The sequence below is a fragment of the Furipterus horrens genome, unplaced genomic scaffold (genome assembly GCF_987537825.1).
Source record: "Furipterus horrens unplaced genomic scaffold, mFurHor1.1.pri manual_scaffold_2, whole genome shotgun sequence".
Taxonomy (NCBI): Eukaryota; Metazoa; Chordata; class Mammalia; order Chiroptera; family Furipteridae; genus Furipterus; species Furipterus horrens.
In genome coordinates, this window is record NW_028327172.1 from 151,983,304 (window position 1) to 152,006,406 (window position 23,103).

Consider the following 23,103-nt stretch of genomic DNA (forward strand, 5'->3'; position numbering starts at 1 on the left):
ACTTAAAAATTTGGAATCTCATTATACAATGAGAATAATTTGAGTGAGAAATAAGATATTTTAAAAGATTAAACTTACAGCTAAGATGGGAGGCATAGGTAGACACGCTTTGTTTCCCTCCACACCATAAGGATTACAGCAACCTCAAAACTAAAAACAACCAGAACTACCAGAAAATCAAGCTGCATGGAAGTCCAACAAAGATATAAAGAAGTAATACTCATCCAGACATGTAGGAGGGGTGGAGCTGGGGCAAAGAGAACATGGTGTGGCAGCTGTGGCAGTGGCAGAGGCAGCAAGGCAGTGGCTGTGGCCAGCTGGCGTAAAGAGCAGTCAAAAACATTATAAAAGTCAGGAGGGACACCTGGGGAGTGATCCAAGACCCAGACAAAACAACGTACCTCACGGTTCCAGCGCTCGGGAAAAGAAAGCCTCATTGCTTCTGACTGTGAAAGCCAGTGGGGGATGGGGTGGCGGAAAAAACTGCCAGTCGCTCAACAGAGTCCCTTTGTTTAGAGGACCACCATGGTCCTAGAATGTCTACAAACCCACCCACTCTGAGAACCATGGCCACAGCAACACCTAGAGGGGCGACAGTCCCATACGGGAAGCAGGAGAAGTGTCTGGAAAAAGGTGAGTGCTAAGCAAGTGGCATTGTTCCCTCTCACCCCTCCTGCACCTGATGGATACCTAAGGCTCTGGCCCTTACAATATAACAGGTGTGACAGCTCTACCTAAGACACAGAGGCAAACACAGGAGGTTGTCAAGTTGAGGAGACAGAAGTATGGCCCCAAAGAGGGAACAGATCAAGGTTCCAGTGAAAGAACTAAGTGATGAGAAGATAGTCAACCTAACAGACGCAGAGTTCAAAACACTGGTGATAATGATGCTCACAGACTTGACAGACATGCTTGACTATGGCAAACACATAAGGGAGGAAGTGAAGGCTATACTAAATGAAACAAAGGAAAATCCACACAAGACCAATGGTGAAGGCAAGGAAGCTGGGATTCAAACCAGCGATTTGGAAGATAAGGAAGAAAAAAACAGTCAACCTGTACAGAATGAAGAAACAAGAATTGAAAAAAACAAAGAGAGGCTTAGGAACTTCTGGGACAACTTTAAATGTGCCAACATCCCAATCATAGGGGTGCCAGAAGGAGAACAGGAAGAGCAAGAATTTGAAAACTTATGTGAAAAAATAATGAAGGAAAATTCCCTAATTTGGCAAAGGAAATAGGCATACAAGTCCAAGAAGCCCAGAGAGTCCCAAACAAGCTAGACCCAAAGAGGACCACACCAAGATATATCATCATTAAAATGCTAAAGGTTAAAGATAAAGAGAGAATCTTAAAAGCAGCAAGAGAAAAGCAGAGAGTTACTTACAAAGGGGTGCCTATAACACTGTCAGCTGATTTCTCAAAAGAAACTTTGCAGGCAAGAAGGGACTGGCAAGAAGTACTCAAAGTCATGAAAAGCAAGGACCTACAACCAAGACTACTCTATCCAGCAAAGCTATCATTTAGAATGAAAGGGCAGAGAAAGTGCTTCCCAGACAAGGTAAAGCTAAAAGAGTTCATCATCACTAAGCCATTGTTATATGAGATGTTAAAGGGACTTATTTAAGAAAAGAATATCAAAACTATGAACACTAAAACGACAACAAACTCACAACTATCAACAACTGAATCTAAAAAGAAGAAACAAAATCCAACTAAGCAAACGAGAATAGGAACAGTCGTGGGTATGGGGATCACTTCAAGGGTTATCAGCTGGGAGGGCGGAGGGGGAGAAATGGGGAATTGGTGCAGGGATTAAGACGCAGAATTGATCGGTACAAAATAGACAGGGGAAGTTAAGAATAATATAGGAAAGGGTGAAGCCAAGGTACTTATATGTATGACCCACGGACATGAACTAAGGGAGGTAGGATTGCTGGAGGGAAGGGGGGTGCTGGGCGGAGGGCAGCAAAGGAAAAAAAAAAAGAAAATTGGGTCTACTGTAACAACATAATCAATAAAATATACTTTGTATATATGTATGTATATATATATGTGTGTATATATATATATATATATATATATATATATATACACACACACACACTTAAAAAATGGAAAAAAGATATTTCAAAAGAATTTAACAGAATGTACAGGAAAATGAAGACCTCCTTGACTGCTGTTCACATAACAGTTTCATTTCCATAAATAATTTAAATTAAAAGGTAAAAATTGTATCAGTCATTAATTTCACATACATAAGTAGTTATAGCTAAGATAAATTTCACTGTAACCTGGCAATCCTTTTCCCATCTGGGACTGCTGAGGCATTCAGATTCCATACTGGAGAGAAAAGTGTGGGACTGACTGCTGGCACTGGATGTAGCCAGCCTTTTCCTAGACTGGAGTAGATTAGAAGTTAGACACTTTACAGGCATTCCAGGGTTATAGGCAACTGTTTCAAGACCTGCAGGGAAGAGAAAATTATTGAAGCTTATTTCACATCTTTCTTAGTTCCTCACTGAATCTGAATCTTTACAGATAACGAGGCAAAGTATTAAGTATTGCACATCAGAGCTATTTCTATAGAAAAATTATCCAATCCACAAAAATGGCTCTTGGTGTTTTTGGCATACAAATACTATTCTGAAAGTTAAAAAAAAAAAAAAAAAAAAAAAAGACTCTCAACATTTGTAATGTAAAAATCAGGACAAGGGAACTAATTTATAATTAGGAGGAAATCCATTTGAATATACATTACTCAATTTGAAACTCTTCGAGAGAAAGCAGCATTATTGTAGATGAGCTATATCCAGATGTTATGAGGCTAGAATGTGACTAAATTTACCCAGTTCAACTTGCATTTAATTAAAACTACCTTTTCTTAATGTTGAGGTTTATGTGCTTACAAGTGTGAATTATACACATCTATAAGGGATTCTTTTAAATATCCCTGGGTAAAACAAATAAGGAATGGTAAATTAGCTAAGAGTGAGCTAGTAGAAGAAAGTGGCACCATCAACATGATACATTTTCCTTTATCGTATAAATAATGATGCCAAAATTACAGCTCCCGAACTTATACTTAGACACAATAGACAATCATACTTTTACCAAAGATCATAATACATAAAATATAAAGAAATTATACCTATATAGAAAGATACCTTTACCTTGTCTTCCTTTTTCCAAAATGGGTGAACACAACTTCAATCCCAAATAAATTCTTAGTCTTACATTTTTTTGACCTAATAAATCTTTTAGATCCTTAAATCTAGAAGAATTTCAAAGTCCATTTAAAACAACTCTCTTTATGGTACATAAATCCTCTCAATGAAATTCTTGAAACTCAGTGGATACTGACCTTGATATTTGATCAAATTGTTCAGCTGCCTTTCCCCATAACACAGAAGTTATGTCTAATCAAATGCTATGTGCATACTATACATCTAATAATGAGTTCTTTCTGGATCACTGATATAATCAGACCATTTCCTGTTTTGGAACTTTTGATATGGCTTAAATTCTAGGTCCCCTGTAATGACAGCTGATCCTTCCTTACCTGCTAAGCGTTCTTTTTCATTGAACATTCTTCCCATTCTCACATTTAGTCCCAATGATGTGAAGATGGAATATACTTCCATGTGTCCATGCCTTTCCTCATGTGAGTGTCTCTATCTGTAATGCCCTTTCCCACTATACTTGAAAGTATTAAGTTCCTTTTTCTCTTTCTGGGTCTAGCTTGGCTATTGCTTGTCTTCATTTAGAACCACTCTTGAGTTTCCCAATTAGTATTTGTCACTTTCTGTGTTGCATAAAAGTAAGCCTGTGTGACATTTATCTTATAGGATTGTTATTGTCATCCTTTTATACCTGTAATCACCACAAAACTATAACTTCTTCTGAGGCAAGGATTTCTCATCCTTCTTTATATCCACAGTGTCTTGCACTTACCTAATTCTGACTAAAGAATGACTAAAGGAGTTGTAATTATTTTTTCTTAAGACTAAGGCTATAAAATAATAACAGTATATTATGTATTTTAATAGTCTGTTTATCAAAATTATATATATATGTATTTCAACCATTTTCATTTTTACTATGGATTTTGACAGAAGAAACAAGATTCATTGAATTTAGAGGAAAGGGTAAGTGAACAGAAAATCGAATTTGCAATCAGGACTGAAGTTTACCCATTTATTAGTGTGTAATTAAGCATTTTCAAATATCAGCTTTCTCATTGGCAAAAAGACAATATTATATATGTTCCAGATATGTACAGATTTGTTGAGGACAAAATTCAAAATGAGGTAGCATCCCTGAAAACAACTAATGCTAATTACCCTGTAAAGCATCATTATTCACATTACCAAGATGAAGAACATGAGTATAGAGAACTAAACTGTCTACTGCTGCCAAGTTATAAAGGGTTAAGTTATGTGTCAAACAAAGGTCAAATGTCCCACTCTCCTCTTCCAGTATTTGACTTTGTTTTATTGTGTGCTACTTAAAAAAATTATAACTTTTCTTTGGCTATTTTATTTCAAAAATCTTTCATAAATAATTTTACAAAGACATAACAATATTACAGGTACTACATCTTCTCTATAAGATTTCCGTAGACCCAATACAGTGAAATCCATCCAATGATCATTCTAATATTATAGCTAATTGAAGAACCTCTCATTAGCTAGACATTTTGTTCTGTTGACTTAAAAATCTACAATAATCTCTGTCAGAAATGATGTCTACTTAATGAAATATAGAAATTCCACAGACTATTCAAATATTTGCATTTTCAAATTGTTAAACTATCCTTTCTTCTATACTCACATGATTTTAGTAGGTTGTTAGAATAAGAACTGTCCTTTTGATCTACAGACATAGGACAAAGTAATCCTTGAGAAAGCGGTGATGTTTCAGACATGCGAGTTGAAAGAATATTTGCAGATTCTTTACTTTTGTCTGCAACTGGTGGTGGATGCTATTAAAAAGAGAAAGACAAATATAAACGCAAACATTTATCTTCACAATAACACCACCTAACTGCATAGACAGTTATACCATCTAAGTAGATTAACTGTTAAAGTAACCTAACATGCTTGATATTTACATTCATCTTGATCATTTATTTTTTTAAAAAAGCAAAAGAACAGGATTTTAAATTTTCAGTGGTAGCCATGAAAGGGCGTGTTCTTCTGAGTTTTTTTTATCAACTACTTACGAATCCCAAAGAGCTGATGAGAGATAATACTTGTCCTGGGGTTCTTGAATAATCTTGTCTAGGTTTAGCCACTGATGGTGTTATAAGGATATCCATCATATTGATTTCTATGTATGGAAAGAAAGTACATGAAATTCTTTAAAAACTTCAGCTGTCATTGATTAAGTCTATAATCATCTGTTCTGAACTTTGCCCCTCTTTCCACATCAACTTAACTACAAATTGGCTTGTATAAGACAAATATACCTGGGAAAGCCAGATACCATAGAGCAAACATACAAAACTAAGCAACTGATTTAAATAATTAAAGTTTGATAAAACAGATAGAACCCAGTGTAATGACCCAAAGTCTTAGCTTTTCAGGGAGTACTCAGCCACTAAACAAGAGTGTTATGCAAATTGGCATCAAAACAATTCTTGGTAAATCAAATATTAGAAAAGGAGGTTGTAAGCAAAACTAAGAAAGGAATCAAGATAGTAGGAATGTAAGTAAAACTTCAAATCAGAGTCTAATTAAGGAATTAATACAAATTATGGGCCCTTCATGTTAATTAAAACATTCAAGTGCAGGTCAAGATGGAAATTGATACAGATTTTTACAGGTTTCAGCGCATAACACTGTAAAATAAAAGAACTCAATATCCATGCATAATATTATACTGTTTTTTTTCTTTTTTAAAAATTAATTTATTGTTTTTCTATTAGCTGTTCCACTTTTGCCCATTGCTCCCCCCTTACTATTTTCTTTATATATCAAAAATGGTAAGAGATGTATGGGATATAACTTTGTAAGGGATATAAGACTTTTAAAGATAGACTGGAAACTTGAACTTAACAAATTTCATTTATACCTAATACTGATGAAGCAATAAATCCTCCTTTTTTTGCTAGCTTAACACATTATATGCAGGCATGTTGTGCTGACAAGTTATGGTGGGAGCGGGAGATTTTTTGAAACATGAGCGTGAATTTTGTTGTTATGTAAAATCACTATAAACTGAAAACTACTTTAAGTTTTCTTTATGAAACTTGATTTTCTTACCTTAGAATGTATTCTTCATTGTTATTATGGAAGATAAAGGTACTCTATGCAGTTCGTGAAAAACGTAATTTTCCGTGTCCGCATACATAATAGTGTAAAATGATTATATTATTATTATTATTATTTTAATTGATTTTATTGGGGTGACATTGGTTAATAATATTATACAGGTTTCAGGTATACAATTGTACAATACATCATCTGTATATTGTTTTGTATGTTTACCACCACAAGTCCATTTATTATTTTTAATATGTGTCTGTAAATTGTGTTTTCACTTTCTTTGTCCCTTTACCAAGGTCTTATTGGTGGTCAAGTATATTTCAGTAAGTTCTTTAGGGATTAAGTGTTTATCATAGTTATTTTAGTAATTTTACTAATGTTTAAGTGGTCACAATCTGTGTTGGTAGAGATAAAAAGTCAAAAGAACAAAAATTGTGAATTTCTCTGTGAAGATCAAAAGATCTTCAAGGACCTCTGAGGATTTAAAAATAATGATTCCCATTTTTCATCTTCAATTGAAAGAAAGATATCATTACACCTTTCCAGTCTATTTTAGAACAAATAATCATCAAATTTTAATCATTATAAACAAACAAACAGTATAAGTTAGTAAAAAATAAGATAATATTTGTTGTAATTTTAAAAAGGTACTTACCTATTATTTTTTTCTTACCTCTATTCAAAGTAACTTTGGAAAGGCCAAAATCTGTTAGTTTAATATGACCTTCATTAGAAATAAGCATATTGTCTGGTTTCAAATCCCTGTACATACAAAAGATAAATAGCAGAAAACTAAAAGAGAGCTAGTATTGATGTTAGAATTACTGGGGAAAAAATGTTGCAGAAGTTTCAAATCCTATTTATTTTCTCTAAAACAAGTCACTTATTGGTGGCTTTGAAACTGCCGCAAAGTTTAAAAAGCAAACCATCTTTTGTATATATGAATCTACAAGAAAGAGAACTGATTTAATGGTAATCTTTTGCATTATTTGTTAGATAATCCATTAGAAGAAATCAACCTCATTAGATAAAATAAACCTCAAGCCAGGTAAAAATCCTATTTATCTCATTCAAGGATGTCAAGATCAAACTTTCATAGGGCAGAGTCACTTATCTGACTCTTTGCAAAGAGCAAAACACTGTCATCAGCTGGGATTATATATAAAATATAGCACTTTTTTATGATGGTAAAGGAAGGGAAAAACGATTTAACATTTGTCACAAAAAAATGGTAAACTCATGGTCAGAACAATGTATTATAAAAACACAAGAAGATGAAGGAAGAGTTGACAGAATTTGTAAATTCGCACAAGTCAATAATAAACCTTAGATAACCTGGATATATGGGCAAGTGGTTATGTAACTGTTTCAGACATAATTTTATTTGTGTTTTTAAGTAATAGTGAAGAAAAATCAGTTTTTACCTGTGAATGATTCCATGTCTATGAAGGTAATCTAGAGCCAATGCTACTTCAGAAATATATTTCACAGCCATCTTTTCATCAAAATATCCATATATATGTAGGAGAGACTTGACATCTCCACCAATAAGATATTCCATTACCTATCAAAAAGGAGCATAAATGTTACAAAATAAAACCAATATGATTACACTAAGATATGTATTATCTGAGCATCACAGTTATATATTTTTAGCATGGTTCTGTACAAAACACATTTTCTTGGTACCACTCAGTATGCATTAATACCAGGTTTGGTCACTTTGCCTTATGATTTTTAAAATACAAATTAAAGTGTTTAGTTTAAACAAAAATTCAGACTTACAGAAATGTATAACAGTACAATAGAATGATTTCCCATATACTCTTCATGTAGATTAACCCATTATTAGCATTTTCCCAAATTTATCTTCCTCTCCACACATGACTATAAAATATTTATGTTAATCATTCATAATTATGTTACATAATAAACATAACACAACAATTATTAACCTCATTAACAGACTAGAGTTTAATTTAAAAACTACATGGCAACATTAGCAATTGGTATTAATGTATTACTTTTAAGTTTTTGCTGAATAAGTAAATAAGTTAAAGAGATCACCACACATCACTACTAAATTCTTCATTATGTATGTACTAAAAAGGACTTTTTCACATAATTATGGCATAATATAATCCTGAGAATTTAACACTAATATAATGTTATTATCTAATGTATAGTCCATATTCAAATTTCTCTGATTATCTCAATATTGTCCCGAGAAACAGAATCATGAATGGAATTGAGCTGGCATGTCTCTTTAGTATCCTTTAATCTGAACTAGTTATTAGCCTTTTGGGGGGCAGGGGGACAGTGTTTTTTGACCTTTAATTATTTCTTCATGATTCGATTCAAGTTATGCATTTTTGGCAGGAATACTACATTGGAGATGTTGAGTCCTTCTCAGTGAATCCCACCAGGTGAGACACTGAGTTAACATCAGTGTGCTCTATTACTGGTGATGTTAAGTTGGATCACTTAGTTAAAATAGTGACTTCCAGATTTCTCCATTGAAGTACTTTCCCCCCTTTGTAATGACTAAGTAATCCAGGGGAAATACTTAGGAACTATATAAATAACCTGTTTCCCAGAAAACTTTCATTCAATGATTTTAGCATTATGTAACTACAGATTCCATTATTGCCATGTGTGGCTGCAAAGCTCTATTTTTACCTCCTCCTGGTTTTCAGTTCTAAAATTTTCTAGTTTTAAGCTATAAACTACTACCCACTAAGGAGTTAATAAAACAAGGTCATTTCTTTCTTCCTTAGGTTCATAGTTTCCCGGTACACAGAGGTTGGTTGATATTTGTTGATGAGATCAATCATTAAAAACATTTATGAAGCATAGAATCTGTGCTGTACACTGTGCTAGTGCTGGGAATATAATGCATGAATAAAATGTAGTCACTGCACTTAAAGAATTTATAATTCAATAGAGGGAAATAAATAAACAGATAATGTGTTTGAGCTTATGAAATGCTTATTTTCTTGTATCCTCATCAACAATGATCAACATTCCTTTTTCTCTCTGTCAGTCTGAGAAGGAGAAGATGAACCTCTTTAAATATTTATTTTATTTATTTTTAGGGACATGTAGCATCTTTTCACATTGTTTTTGGCCTTTTATATTCTATTTCTTCTGTGAATCACTTCTATTCTTTGCTCACTTTCTACTGGGGTATTTATTCTTTTTATTTATTTGTAAAATACGTTTACATAGTAGTAAAATTAGCCCTGTGTCTGTCTTCTGGATAATATTTTCTCCAAACTTGTCATTTGACTATGTATATGGTGTCTGTGTCACATGTTTTAAAATTTAAATAAGTTTTATGTTGTACTTAGTGTCTTGCACAGCTCTATGATTATAAAAAGACTCACATCAGTTTTCTTCTAGTACAAAATGTATTTCCCCTTTCAAGTAGAAAGTTCTGATATGAAAGAGGAACAAATGAACCTAGCTCTACATCAAGTTTCATATCCACACAGAGAATGATTTCAAGTGACTTCAAGAAACAGAACTTGAACGTATATCCCAAGTACAGAAAAACCTGCAAAGAAATCCTAAATTGAATCCAGTTGTTCCAGTGTTAGTAAAAACAATATTGGTATTGTTATTTTGAAAATATTAGATATACATATATTGTATGTTAAAGCAAATAAGTAATTATGTTAATGTTATTAGGATCTCAGATTCTCAACGTAAGGAAATATGTTCTTCCCAAACATTTTAATAATTTATATATTTTTCAAGATGTTAAGCAAAAATTCTATAATCTCCATTGAATTGAAAATATCAATATAAATGCATGACATATTTTTCTCTTTTTATAAAAATGTGTTTTCTAGTCTGTTCGCTGAAAAGGCCTAAAGGAACTGATCACCTAGTGGCAATGAACTTTACTATTCACTGTCACCTAGATTGTGGTCTCTAAGTACTATTTCACAATAAAAGTAGCTAGACTTCCTTGTCTAGGTCTACTACAAAACATTTACAAAATGAACCTTAAGTATCTTGTCATGCCACAAAGAAAGAAAGCTATCAGAATACTAGGACAGTATAAAAAGACAAATTAACCAAAGGTGTTCCCACTAACTAAACATGGGACAATTTGAACAAATCACAGCGGATTAAAAACACAAAACCTATGTGTTACAAATCTCTCAAATTCTATGAATTCATATAGACACTTAACAAAAATAAAAGTTATGCTATAAACATTTGGAAGTAGTTCTTCTGAAAACTGGTGATGAAAGGAAAAGAATAAAGAATTTATCCTTCTTTCCTCATATAGGCTGAATTTCAGAGTAATGAACTGGATAATAAGGGAAAGTTCTTTATAAAAGAATTCCAGCTAATAAGAGGTAAAGCAATAATAAAAGTATAAAAACCATAATTTTCAAGCCTTAATAAATAATGAATTCAGGAAATGGGTCAAAAGGAATCAAAACCATGAAATGAAAGGTTGATTTAGTTCATGTTCATCTTTTGATTTGTGTATATTTAAATGTTTCCATAATAAATGTTTTCATCTTTATGTTCCTGTTTCTAGCATAGTACCTGGCATGTAGTAGTCAATCATTTTTTATTACTGTGGCTAAGTTCAGTCACACCTTATCTTTTCCCCTCAAAGTAGCTTCCCATTTCTAGGAAACCTTTTGTTTTTGTCCAAACCAGTGTTTCTCACACTTTAATGTGCCTGGAATCTTGTTAAAATTCAGATTCTGAGTTGACAGATGTGGAGTGGGACTTGAGATTCTGCATTTCTAATAAGCTCCCAGATGTGCTCACATTGCTTGTCTGTGAACCACACTTTAAGAGTACCAAGGATCTAAAACAAGGAGCAGACTGAAAGTGACCAGGTGGGAGGGGGGAGGGAAAAAAAGGGAAAAGAAGGGGAAGGGTTTAGTCAAGGAACTAGTATAAATGACCCATGGACATGGACAACGGGGTAACGGGATGGGGATAGGCTGTGGGAGAAGGGGTGGGCGGGGTTGGGGGGGAGCAATGGGGGAAAAAGTGGGACAACTGTAATAGAAAAAAAAAATTTTTTAAATACCAGAAATGAGTGAAACAATAAAAACAAACAAACAAAAATAACTGGAGAACTGTTAAACCCCTCATGTTAGTACTGTAACTGAGAAGGAGAAAAAAAAGGAGTATTAAATATTCTAATTAATATGCTTAATCTATATATTTAAAAAAAAAAAAAAGAGCATCAAGGATCTAAACCAGTGATGAAGTTAGTAGACAAGCTATGGTGGTCGATCCAATTCCAGGGATAGGAAGTTAAAAAATATTATAGTTGTTTACTTATTCCACCAATTTCAGGACACAGAATTGAAAAAAAAAATCTACCATATTGAGTAGGTTGACCCTGCCCTTCAACCACTAGTGTTAAACTAGGGTTGAGGAAACCCCTGGTTGCCATAGGGCTAAGTCAGGATTGATGCCACAGCCAGTCAAGGCACATACACTGCATAGGACACAGTACGTGGTAAAGGTATTAGAGAGCCCAAATAAAAATTAAAAGATCAAGTAGCTCCCTACCTTCTTTGGAAATGACATACAGTGTTCCCTTCTTTTTCTGTAAAGAGCCAGATAGTATATAGTTTTAGGCTTTGATGGCCATATGGTCTGTTGCTATATGAGAATAAACAATATGTAAACAAAAGAAAGGGGTTGTTTGTGTCCCAATAAAACTTTATTCACTGAAATTGAAATTTTATATAAAGTTCATGTATCACAAAATATTATTCTTCTTTTGATTTTTCCCAATATTTTAAAAATGCAGAAAGTATTCTTAGCTCACAGACTGTAAAGAAACAGCTGGTCAGATCTGGCCCATAATTTGCCGACCACTGGATTAAAAGATGGAAAGTCAATTATTGTTATTCTTTGGTTTTCACCCTCCTACTGCTACCATATATTTTTTTCAACCCACTCAAAATGTGAATATTCTTAAAATGTAGACCCCCATCTCATGCTTTCTCAGAACCTAGGGGTCTTCCTCTGAGGGTGAATGTCAATACAAAGTTGTATCTTTACTTCAATATCTTTTCCCCCAAACATTACCCAGGCATTGCAATTCATGCTAAGGTATTCATTGGAGTGTTGTTTAGAACAGTAAAACCAAAACCAAACCCAACCAAACAGTTAAAAAGAAATTATGGAATTCATAAATAAATCTGTGTAATTTTATGTAGTCATTAAAAAGGATGAAGTCACCATTAAGTTGAAAAAAGATAGAATAGTATGTACAATATGATCATATTTTATGCATTCATTCAACAACTGTGATTTGTAACATTTAACATCAGTCTAAATAGACTCACAGATATACTAAAATATTAGAAATGTATTTAATCTTTAGGTACCAAAGGAGTTTTAGAATAGACTAGCTTACAACCTATCCTAAATGCTCTGGTCTATAACATGAAGCTGTAGATCATGTTCTTCAATATTAGCGTTCTGTTCAATCTCAAGCTTTGAATAAACCAAAAAGTTGAAGTGTGGCACAATATGTTTCACTGAGTTATAAGAAAGCTTTAGCATATCAAGGATAAAGGGTTTGCACTCTTAAGGACATTAAATCATGAAAAGAATGAGCCTTCTGTTGATAAACATAAATCCCAGGTTTAAAATCTAACATCCTAAAGTCCAATTTATTCACAGAAAACTATTTGTACATACTAAATAGAAGCTTTTGCAGTTACCAAACATTTAATCCATAGACCTCTTCCTGACTGCCCTCCTCCAATTCTTCATTAGAATAGAGTGCAAGCTGCTGCTTTAAATGAAAAGCAATCACCTCTGAAACTTTTCAAACCGAAAACCCACTCCTTCCTAATATCTTTATTATTCACCAAAATTTACATAATATTTGTTATATGTCCTTTTCTTACTAAATATTTTAGCACTATGTGCCCCACTGTTCTTCATGCTTTACATTAACCTATTAAAATTTCATTACAATCTTTGAGGTAGATACTGTACTGTTATTATCACATTCTGCAGGCATGCATCATTTGATGATGAGAATAGAGTCTAGAAATGTGTCTACAGGCACTGTTGTCATTACATCACAGAGTGCACTTACACACATACCTAGTGGTATAGTTCACTCTAAACATTGCTACAAGCCTGTACAAAACAACATGAGATTAAATACAAAAGAGAAAATGATGCGATCAATAGGTATTAAACTTGAGATGTATAAAAAAAGAGCGCTGCTGGAGTATCATGGCATACTGTTTTACAAAAAGCTTTTCTTCTTTTTAGTAAGTAGAAAGAGTACATTGTAAAATAATGAAATAATGATAAGAAGTATGGTATAGTAAGTACATAAACCAGTTATAGTCATTCATTATAATTATCAAGTATTATGTCCTATATATTACATGGGCTATACTTTTATATGACTAGCAGTGTAGTAGGTTTGTTTACACCAGAACCACCACAAACATGAATAACACATTGTGCTACAACATACAGACATCACTAAGACAGGAATTTCTCAGCTGTATTAAAATTTTAGGGGACCACTGTGCTATAGTATATAGTCTGCTCTTGACCAAAATGAATGACACATGACCATAATTCATTTTATGTGAACTTGGCTAAGCCATGGTACTCAGATTATTTGCTGGAATAACAAATCTAAATATTGCTGTGAAGGTATTTTTGTAGATGAAATAAACATTTAAATCTGCAGACTTTGAGTAAATGTGATTCCCCTCCATGATGTGGTTGGGCCTCATCCTACCAGCTAAGGCCTTTAGGAAAAAGAGTCTGAAGTGTTGTCGTCCACCTGCAGCCGCCACTCACACTCCCACATCCGAAAGAAGAAGGAATTCTGCCTCTCCACTCCTTTTGGATTGGTGCTACAATGTTAGCTCTTTCCTGGATCTACAGCCTGCCAGCCTACCCTGCAGATTTCAGACTGGCCAGCCCACACAAACACTGAGGGCAATTCCTTAAAATAACCAATCTCCCACACACAATCAGTTCTTTTTCACTGGAGAAGCCAAACAGAACAGGTAAGATAACTTGGCCAAGACCCTAAAGCTAGTAAATACAAGAAGTGGAATTTAAACCCAGGTACTCCAGAGACTGGAGTCTTAAGTCACTGGGTTCAGTGATAGCTGATTGAACACAAAAGAGTAAAATTGTTTACTCACCAAGTAGATATTGTTTGCTGACTGCAGTGAATAGTACAAATGGACAATAAAAGGACTTTTGCTTAGGGCCAGTGCATCCCTCTCAGCTTGCACCTGATGAGTCATATTTTTGTTGATCATGTCTGCTTTTTTGACAACCTACAGTAACATGACAATAGACATTCAGTTTATTTTATTAAAAATTATTCTCAGGGTGGAAATTACCATCATGAAACAACCAGAGAAAGACAACACAGATGTCATTGGGACCTCATATTGCCATCAGGAAACCGCCAGAAAAACAACTTATCTGGAAAAAACAAAAACAGAGCTTTTTCAACAGAAAATTGCTTATCTTGATATAGTGTCAAATGTATCACATCCCTTTTCAGAAGGAAAAAGAAGTAAAACAAATGCTCCCTGACTGCCCTGTATATTAGTAGGAAGAAAAGATTCTGTTCTGCTCTTATAACAAAGTCAAAAGACTGTAATGTTCCTAATAGCTCCCAGATAAGCAGGAACCTAGACACAGAAAAATATATTTATATGTGTGTGTGTACATGTGTGTGTGTGTGTGTGTGTGTATATATATATATATATATATATATATATATATATATGTATGCTTTTTTTACTTCTGATTCTTTGGGTGGAAATAGAATTAGAAAGAGGAAGAATATAGAAAGAATAATATTTTAAGAATGGCTGAAACTTAGTTTCATGCTGTCTTACAGAAAATAACTAATTACTCTTTTCAAGTTTCAAGACAGTTGGTACAGAAGCAAAACTATAATGTACATCAAAGGCAAAGCCTTGAGTAGTCAGTATCATTGAGATCAAGTCTCAGGACTATCTCAAAAAAAAAAGGGCATATTTCTTCCAAGGAGTCATTAGAGTATTTAATAAAATCATGAATACACTTGAAATTCCAGCCTTATATCCTTTCCATAAGAAAACTGACAGCCATTGACAAAGCCAGTTTATAGCATGATTTCATCTATCATTCCATTAGATTAGAAACTCTGTGAAGGTAGCTTTATTTTGTTCACAACTATAGCCCAGATCTTAGAAATGAAGGAGATGCTCAATAAATATTTTTAAAAAATGAATTAATGTTTTCATGTCAACAACTGATAATGACTGATTAGTAAGTACAATAAAAGAAAAAGCAAAACATCTCAGGAACATATGAAGCAGGAAGAGTTAATTTCAATGGGATGGGCTGAAAGATCAGGGAAGATTTGAAGGTAAGCCAAGATGAACCTTAATATACATTAATAATGGGTGGAAAAGAGCTGAGAAGGGTAGAAGAAATGCACTTTAGGAGCACAAACATACGTTTAGAAGGATGACAATATGCAGAATTCAGGGACTAGTCAATTGTCTGGAGTGGCTAGAACACAAGATATGTAGAAGATACAGTGGAATTTTAGAGCCAGAATGAAGCATGAATGTTTTCTTTCTCTCTCCTTCCTTCCTCTCTCTCTCTCTTCTCTTTTTTTAATGAATGCTCTTCTAAGGAGTTCAGATTTTAGCTTGCATGCCACAGCCTAAGGAATGGACTAAAAAATGAAATAGTGATTCCAGTTAGGAGGCTATTCCAATAGATTAGGTATGGAAATGAAGGCCTGTTGAACCTCAAAAATATCATGTCAAGAGATCTTTTGGGGGTGATAGAAATGTCCTAAAATTGGATTGTGGTGATAGTTACCCAGTCTTTAATTTACTGAAAAACAAATTGTACTTTTAAGAAGGAAGGAGGAAAGAAACAAAGAAATAAAAGAAAAGAAAGAAAAAAACAAATCAAAGAAGACAAAATGAAGAACTAGATTTGGGAATGAAATGGAAGAGGTAATAAAAATATGAGACATAATTGACAAAGCTTATTAAGAAGCTAGGAACACAGATGAAGGAGAGAAAAGTTAAATGACAGGCTATGACAGGGATGACGATAGTGGTACTAAATGGAGAGGGAAAGCAGGAGCTTTAGAGTTTATGCAGTTAGATGGAGAGGACAGGTCAAGGTTAGGCAAGTACAATTGGAGGTGCCTGGTAGCCAAAACAATGTCTAACACAAAGGTGAAATTCTCTCCTGCCACGCAGACTGCTGGCTTCTTCCCTTCATCACTTTCACTAACTGCTGAAATCTGAGTAATCTGAAACTGTGAGAGTGGATAACCAAGCGTGGCCAGAACAGCTTCAAATACATTGAAAGCTCTTGAATGCTTTTGGAATGCTATACACTGCTTCAAGGATAAAATACTGATTTAGGACATATTTCGGTTTAGTCTTTAAGTAAAAGTACGTTCTAGATTTATAACGAAAAGTATGAAGAGAAAAAAGAGGTTGTTTAATAAGATCTTCTGATTTATAGGTCCGAAATTAATCTATATCAAACTGATGGAATTAAAACATAAATTTGGAAAATAACTTTCAAATTTAAAGTTTCAAACGTAATCCTCATAAAGGTCAAATCAGTATAAAGGATTCATAAGTTCTGGTGAGTTCTGGTGTGTCCTGAGCATTCGCGGTGTGAAGAGAAGGGCGGGGCTCAGACTTGCCCTCGCTGATGCGTCACCCCAAAGTGAGAAGTCAGCTCGCAGGGCTGTGCAGGCGTCAGAAGCCTAGCCACCCAGTCTCGTTGTTCCAGTAGCCCTGGGGCCTGCCCAATTCAGGCGGAAAAAAGAAGGGCCGAAAGGCTGGCCTCTTTCCCTTGCTTTACTCCTTGACTTCTTACCTTCACCGCATACAACTTGCCGCCTTTCTGTCCCAGATACACCTTCCCGAAGGCGCCACGGCTAATGGGCTTCACTATGGTGAATTCCTCAATGGAGGGAGGTCTTGGCACTGAGATCCTACCCACGCATTTCCCTGTAGCCGCGCCTCGTCTACTTTCCTTCTCGCTCCCCGCGGTGGGCTCCATCGCAGGCAACCAAGCCTGCAGCAGCCACCTATACCCTTTCCCCAGGCGCAACTCCCGCCAAATGGGTTCAAAATAAGGCTCCGCCCACGCCTCCCGTAGGCCGTTACGTCACCCCGTCGCCGCTCTCGCCGATTCCGGACTAGCGCAGTCCAGTCTCTGTCACTTCCCCTTCCTAGTCGGCCGCAGGAGCCAATGGGCGTGAGGGTGGGGTCGCTGGGAAATTCTCCACCGAATCACACTCTTCTCGAAGGCAGTCACCGCTGCCAACTTTATTTGTAAAGAGAGGAGGAGAGTGGGTAGGCGGTGTCGCAAACAAACAAAAAAAATGGTCAACGGAGCCCGGAGTCTAAATCATGGATTTGAAGTGTTCACCCCTGACCCTTCAAAGGAGGTTGTTGAGATCCTGACTTCCTCCCACATTTTTTTTAACTCCGCGATTTTCTCTTACTCATCCTCCGCGCTCCGATTAAATGTAAACCGGTTGGATTTAGTCAAGAAAATGGTGGCTAGTGAGATCGTAGATGTGGAGAAACTGAAAGAGCAGGATGCGGGTGGTGCCCCTATAATCTGACATTTTAACAGGATGTAATTTGCCTGATTGAAACAGATTAGGACCAAGAGGAAGAATTTTCTACTTATTGCGAGGAGGATAAAGAACACTAACTTGTAACAAAAGACCTTACAGCTTATTCTGTTTCAGTCGCAAAAGAATACATTGCATAAGGAAGCTGTGGAAAGGTTTAACAGGGTGGATGCCGGACCGTAAGAAAAGGAAAAATAACAGACAGAAAGCTCTGGGAGTCAGGAAGTGCACTATTCAACGTGAACATCAACTGTTCTGGAGGGCAGTAGCACTTGCAGCAACGCCCCCGGAAGGGGCCGAGAACTGCCACCGGCCGTGACTAGGGCGCTCCCCTGCCCCGGAAGTACTGTTGCTTTAGAGCTTTGCTTTCCGGGGCAGATTGTGGATGCTGCAGTTGTAGAAAGCGGAGGCCATTTTCTGTTTCTAGGAAGATTGCGGGTGAGGGGAGGGAGAAAAAGAAGTGTGGAAAAGGGCTCAGCGCCTCCCTGCCTGATCAGAAGGGCAGTTTCAGCAGGCGGGGCAGGTTGCTGAGGTGCCGGAGGAGATGTTTTCCCTTTCTAGCACGGTGCAGCCCCAGGTAAGTTCTGGTATCCAATCCTTACCGCCCCCCCCCCAACCTTCCCTCCCTCCCCACCGCCCAAGGCTTTTTGCCATTTGCTTTTCTCGAAAGCGATTTCTCGTAAGGGGTCGTTGGAGGGAAGCGAATAGACCAACATGAATTTTGGGGGCGAGAAGGGATCAACGGCAGCGCTGAAGAGTAAAGGGCTGAGTGACGGTGAACCAGAGGCATAATAGCGTGTTGGAGAACTTGGCTTGTCGGGTTGATTGCGTGGATTTTTTGTTAGAGAATCCATCAGGCATTGTTTAATGCCCGACAGTCGGGTGGAGGTGGGGGGGGGGTGAGGAGATAATTGCCACAGATGTAAAGGAAGCAAGTAATAGTTCCTTTCCATCTTTCCGCCTTCGATCCCCTATTCTTTCTTTCCCTTTAAGTGAAGTTTAGCCAAAACGTGATGTAAGCATTTGAATAATCTGCCACGAAGGCTTTCCCCCATTTTTTTTGACCAGAAATGACTAATAAATAGGTATTTTCAAGTTATTGATTGTTTGCAGTTACAGCTTTCATTCGACTTTGTCCCTACCTTTTCCTAAAGCAAAAGATGGAGCAGAGAAAAATGATAAGAGTTTTCAATTATTTCTTAAGACAGATCACTTTGAACAATGTTTTGTTCTTGGTTCACTTAAAAATCTTTGATGGTAACACTTTAATAGTGTATTTTTTGTTTTCTTGAGTTTTGTAAATGGGTTTTGGGAAACATTCAGGTTTTTTATTTTTTTTAATGTTTATTGACTTTATAGAGAGAGGAGGAGAGAGAGGAAAACATCTGTTTCTCATTCCACTTACTTATGCATTCACTGGTTGATTCTTGCCCTGACCGACATCAAATCTATCAAGATGAGGCTCTAACCAACTGAGCTACTTGGCCATGGTGAAAACATTCAGATTTTAAAATAATTTTTGGATGCTCTTTAGTTTCTTGGTTTAAACCTATATTTACATTCCTTTGTATAACCCACAAACCCTTGGTGTGTTGTTGTTTGTTTGTTTTACTGGACAATAGAAAATAGAAGTGATTACTTAATGGGGATCAGTAATGTGTCAGGTAAAGAAAGCAAATATGAAATTTTGATGCTGATATGAAGTAAAAGGTGAGTAGGAGTTATTCAGGTGAAGAATGAATGGAAGTGAACAGGAGTCCTAGAGGGACGGAAAGATATCTAGAGATGCTGAGATAGGAAAGAGCTTTGCAGATTGAAGGAACAAAAATAAGACCAGTGAGGCTAGAGTGTGGTGATTAAGGATCACAATAACTGAAATGAGGTTGGGGAGAAGTCCTGAAGCAGACCATACAGGGAGTTATAATAAGGGACTTGGAATTTTCTTTTAATTGTGTTGGAAACAATAGAATGCTTTTAAGCAGGGAGTATTTACATTTTTAAAGCATCACTCTGGCTTAGGGCTTGTATGGACAATGTGAAAGGACCAGAGTGGACATATATTCAGTTATGGGGGCAACTGCAGTAATCCAGGAGAGGGATAATGCACAACTAAAGTGGCAATGGTTATGGAAAAAGGGGATGAGATTTATTTTGGAGAAAATAGACTCATGATTATTGCATATGAGGGATGATTGGAAGGGGTGTTTATGGTTTGATTAGCTGCATGCATGAAGATGTTGTTGACCAGGATGACAATGTCTGGAGGAGTCCTACCAGTTCTTTAAAAAAAGAAGTTTGGCTTGGCCTGTTGAATACGGTATTAAACCTTTTGAAACTGAACTTCAAGATGTTTATATCCAGAAGACCCTATTTTAGGAGAATTTATCATCAGCTGGATGGAGAGTTAGTGGTACATGACTTTTGTGCACTGGGGCAGCAGCTTGAAAGGCACCAGGGGCATATGGGAGGAATTAAATTCCCTGGCATCAAGGTGAGCTCTGGAGGGTCCCCTTTCTTACAGATAGAAGTGCTTCAGAAACCATTATTCCTTTGCTGAGTACCCCCTACTCTGGACCCCAGCCAGCAGGTAGGTCCCATATCTGAGACTTAACAGATTGGCTAACACTGTTGTCCTACCCTAGTGATTCCCTGAGACCTGTGAACACCCAAGACGTTTCCAGTGGCTTTTGCATTACAAATTAGCTGTCTTGGCTCATGCTGCTGTCTTTCCTAAAATCTCTCAAGGTTCACAAACCCCAAAGAAGCAGCACTTGACCTGGTGTGCCCGGTACCTTTCACTAAGTGATCCCAGCCTGGCACTTAGCGCCAGCCAGCCTTGATTCACAGCTTGGTTGCCTCTTCTGGGCACCTCCAAGCCCAGCACAAGTAGCAGCTATCTCTAAATCATTCTGTAGCTCATTCTGGATGGCCCTGGGTAGGGCACATGCAGCGGCTGATCTTGACTTGCACCTGCTGGGAGCTCCCACAGCCAACACTCACCCTAGACAGCTTCAGACCACTAACTAACCACCTCCAGAAACAACAAACAAAAAGAGCAGACTCAGCAGGCACCAGAACCCTGCTAAAGCAAAGCCTGCTTTGTGGTGTCAGCCTCTGCACAAAAGCTCCTCCACTGAATGATGGCCAGGCCTCGCAGCCAAGCACCCTCACAGCCATTCACCCTGAGGATAATACCTCTCTTGATGTGCCAACAACAATCAAGGCTCAACTACAACAGGAAAACACACACAACCCATATGAGTGACACACCTGGAACATCCAGCTCAGGGAACCAGGAGATTGTGCCACTGGCCCACAGAACACCTACTACTTAACCCTTTGAGTGCCATGCGTAATTTGAAATTTGGATCAACATGAGAAAAAATTATATCAATATATAACCTGAGGTACAAAAAAAGAAAACAAAACGTATAATATGAACTGTTCCATTGTTATTTACATTTATAGCCATCGAGAAAAGAGTTCCTGGGAGTGATGCTGGCACTTTTGGGAAAATTTGTCAGCATCACTCACAGCAACATTGACACTCAAAGGGTTAAGGTAACTCTACCAATAATGGGAAACATAGCAGCTCTACACAATACATAGAAACACACATAGGGAGGTAGCCAAAATGTGGAGACAAAGAAACATGTCCCAAATGTAAGAAAAGAACAGAACTCCAGGAAAGAAAAAAAACTGAACAAAAGGGAGACAAGCAATCTGCTAGATGCAGAATTCAAAACATTGGTTATAAAGTTGCTTAATTATCTCAGTGAGATCTTTAACAAAGAGATAGGAAACAAAAATGGAGATAGAAAACATAAAAGAGGCTGTTACTACCACTGCCACTTGATCTTTACCCTTTGGTGCAGACAAAGCAAGTAGCAGTTGGGCAGGAAAAGAATGACATTGAAACATTTCAGCAACAAGTGCTTTGGGGGATTGCAGAAAGCTTTTGAACATGACATTGTTGAACTGAAACTGCGAAATGAAATTTGCTATCTACTTACCACCAAAGCAAGAAACTGGAAAATGCCCCCGCATTATGTTGGCTGTGTGGTTTAAGTTGGACAGAACAGAATTATATATCAAAATCTGGTTATCATTAGGCTGCCTCAGAACATGGCCTTGTTTTCATTGCTACAACTGCAATATTAAAGGAGAAGGTGATAACTGGGACTTTAGCACTTGTGCTGGGTTTTATGTGGATGCCACTGAAGATGCTTGTAAAACAAACTACAGAATGTACTCTTACGTAATGGAGGATCTTCCCCAACTTGTAAATGCCAATTTTCCAGTGGACCCTCAAAGAATGTTTATTTTTGGCCACTCTGTGGGAAGCCATAGAGCTCTGGTTTGTGCTTTAAACAGTCCTGGATAATGCAAATTTGTGTCAGCATTTTCTCTAATTTGCAGTCCAGTGCTTTATCCCCAGGGCAAAAAGGCCTTTAGTGGATATTTGGAAACAGATCTAATTACGTGAAAGGCTTATGATGCTAACCATCTTGTGAATCAAATGCAGGTTCTCAGCTGGACATACTAATTGATCAAGGAAAAGATGTCCAGTTTCTTTCAGATGGGCAATTACTTCCAGATCACTTCATAGCTTCCTGTATAGAAAAGAAAACCCCTGTTGTTTTTAGATTACAAGGAGGTTATAATCACAGCTACTACATCATTATAACCTTTATTACTGTTCACATCAGACAGCAGGCAAAATATATGAATGCTTCAGAAACGTCAGATAAGAGAATCTTTTCAAGATTATGAAAATTGTAATAAAATTGCAGGGAAAACAAAGATTTCCAAACGTCGTATTCTGTAATGCTAAAAATGCTTCATTCTACACTTGAATCGTTTTCTGAATAAATAAAGATTAAAAACATAAAAGATCAAATTAGAAAGGAAGAATACAATAACTGAAACAAAGAATACATCAGAGAGAATCAACAGTAGATTAGATGAAGCAAAGGATCAAAACAGCAATTTGAAAGATAAAGTATTAAAACACATTCAGAACAGCAAAAAGAAAAGAATGCAAAAAATGAGGATAATTTAAGGAGCTTCTGGGACAACATCAAGCATACCAATATTCAGATTATAGGGGTACCAAAAGAAGAAGAGAGAGAGTGCAAGAAATTGACACTGGCTTGAAAAATA

The 23,103-nt window shown here is 36.5% G+C and overlaps 2 protein-coding genes and 1 pseudogene across 2 annotated transcripts in view; 2 read left to right on the forward strand and 1 right to left on the reverse strand.

Annotated features, from left to right (window-relative positions):
* MASTL (microtubule associated serine/threonine kinase like) overlaps nucleotides 1-17,385 on the reverse strand; it is a 30,578-nt gene extending 13,193 nt beyond the window's left edge. Inside the window, exons 1-7 of the mRNA XM_090268049.1 lie at nucleotides 17,172-17,385; nucleotides 14,456-14,593; nucleotides 7,694-7,833; nucleotides 6,943-7,031; nucleotides 5,225-5,331; nucleotides 4,834-4,984; nucleotides 2,295-2,467 (exon numbers count right to left, since the gene is read on the reverse strand). Of these exons, the coding sequence (XP_090124175.1) occupies nucleotides 2,295-2,467; nucleotides 4,834-4,984; nucleotides 5,225-5,331; nucleotides 6,943-7,031; nucleotides 7,694-7,833; nucleotides 14,456-14,593; nucleotides 17,172-17,357 (984 nt within the window). The 5' untranslated portion in view covers nucleotides 17,358-17,385. The remainder of the gene's footprint in view (nucleotides 1-2,294; nucleotides 2,468-4,833; nucleotides 4,985-5,224; nucleotides 5,332-6,942; nucleotides 7,032-7,693; nucleotides 7,834-14,455; nucleotides 14,594-17,171) is intronic.
* A 937-nt stretch (nucleotides 17,386-18,322) lies between these two features.
* YME1L1 (YME1 like 1 ATPase) overlaps nucleotides 18,323-23,103 on the forward strand; it is a 53,102-nt gene continuing 48,321 nt past the window's right edge. Inside the window, exon 1 of the mRNA XM_090266640.1 lies at nucleotides 18,323-18,517. Within this exon, the coding sequence (XP_090122766.1) occupies nucleotides 18,485-18,517 (33 nt within the window). The 5' untranslated portion in view covers nucleotides 18,323-18,484. The remainder of the gene's footprint in view (nucleotides 18,518-23,103) is intronic.
* Nucleotides 21,844-22,713, forward strand: LOC150019738 (S-formylglutathione hydrolase pseudogene; annotated as a pseudogene).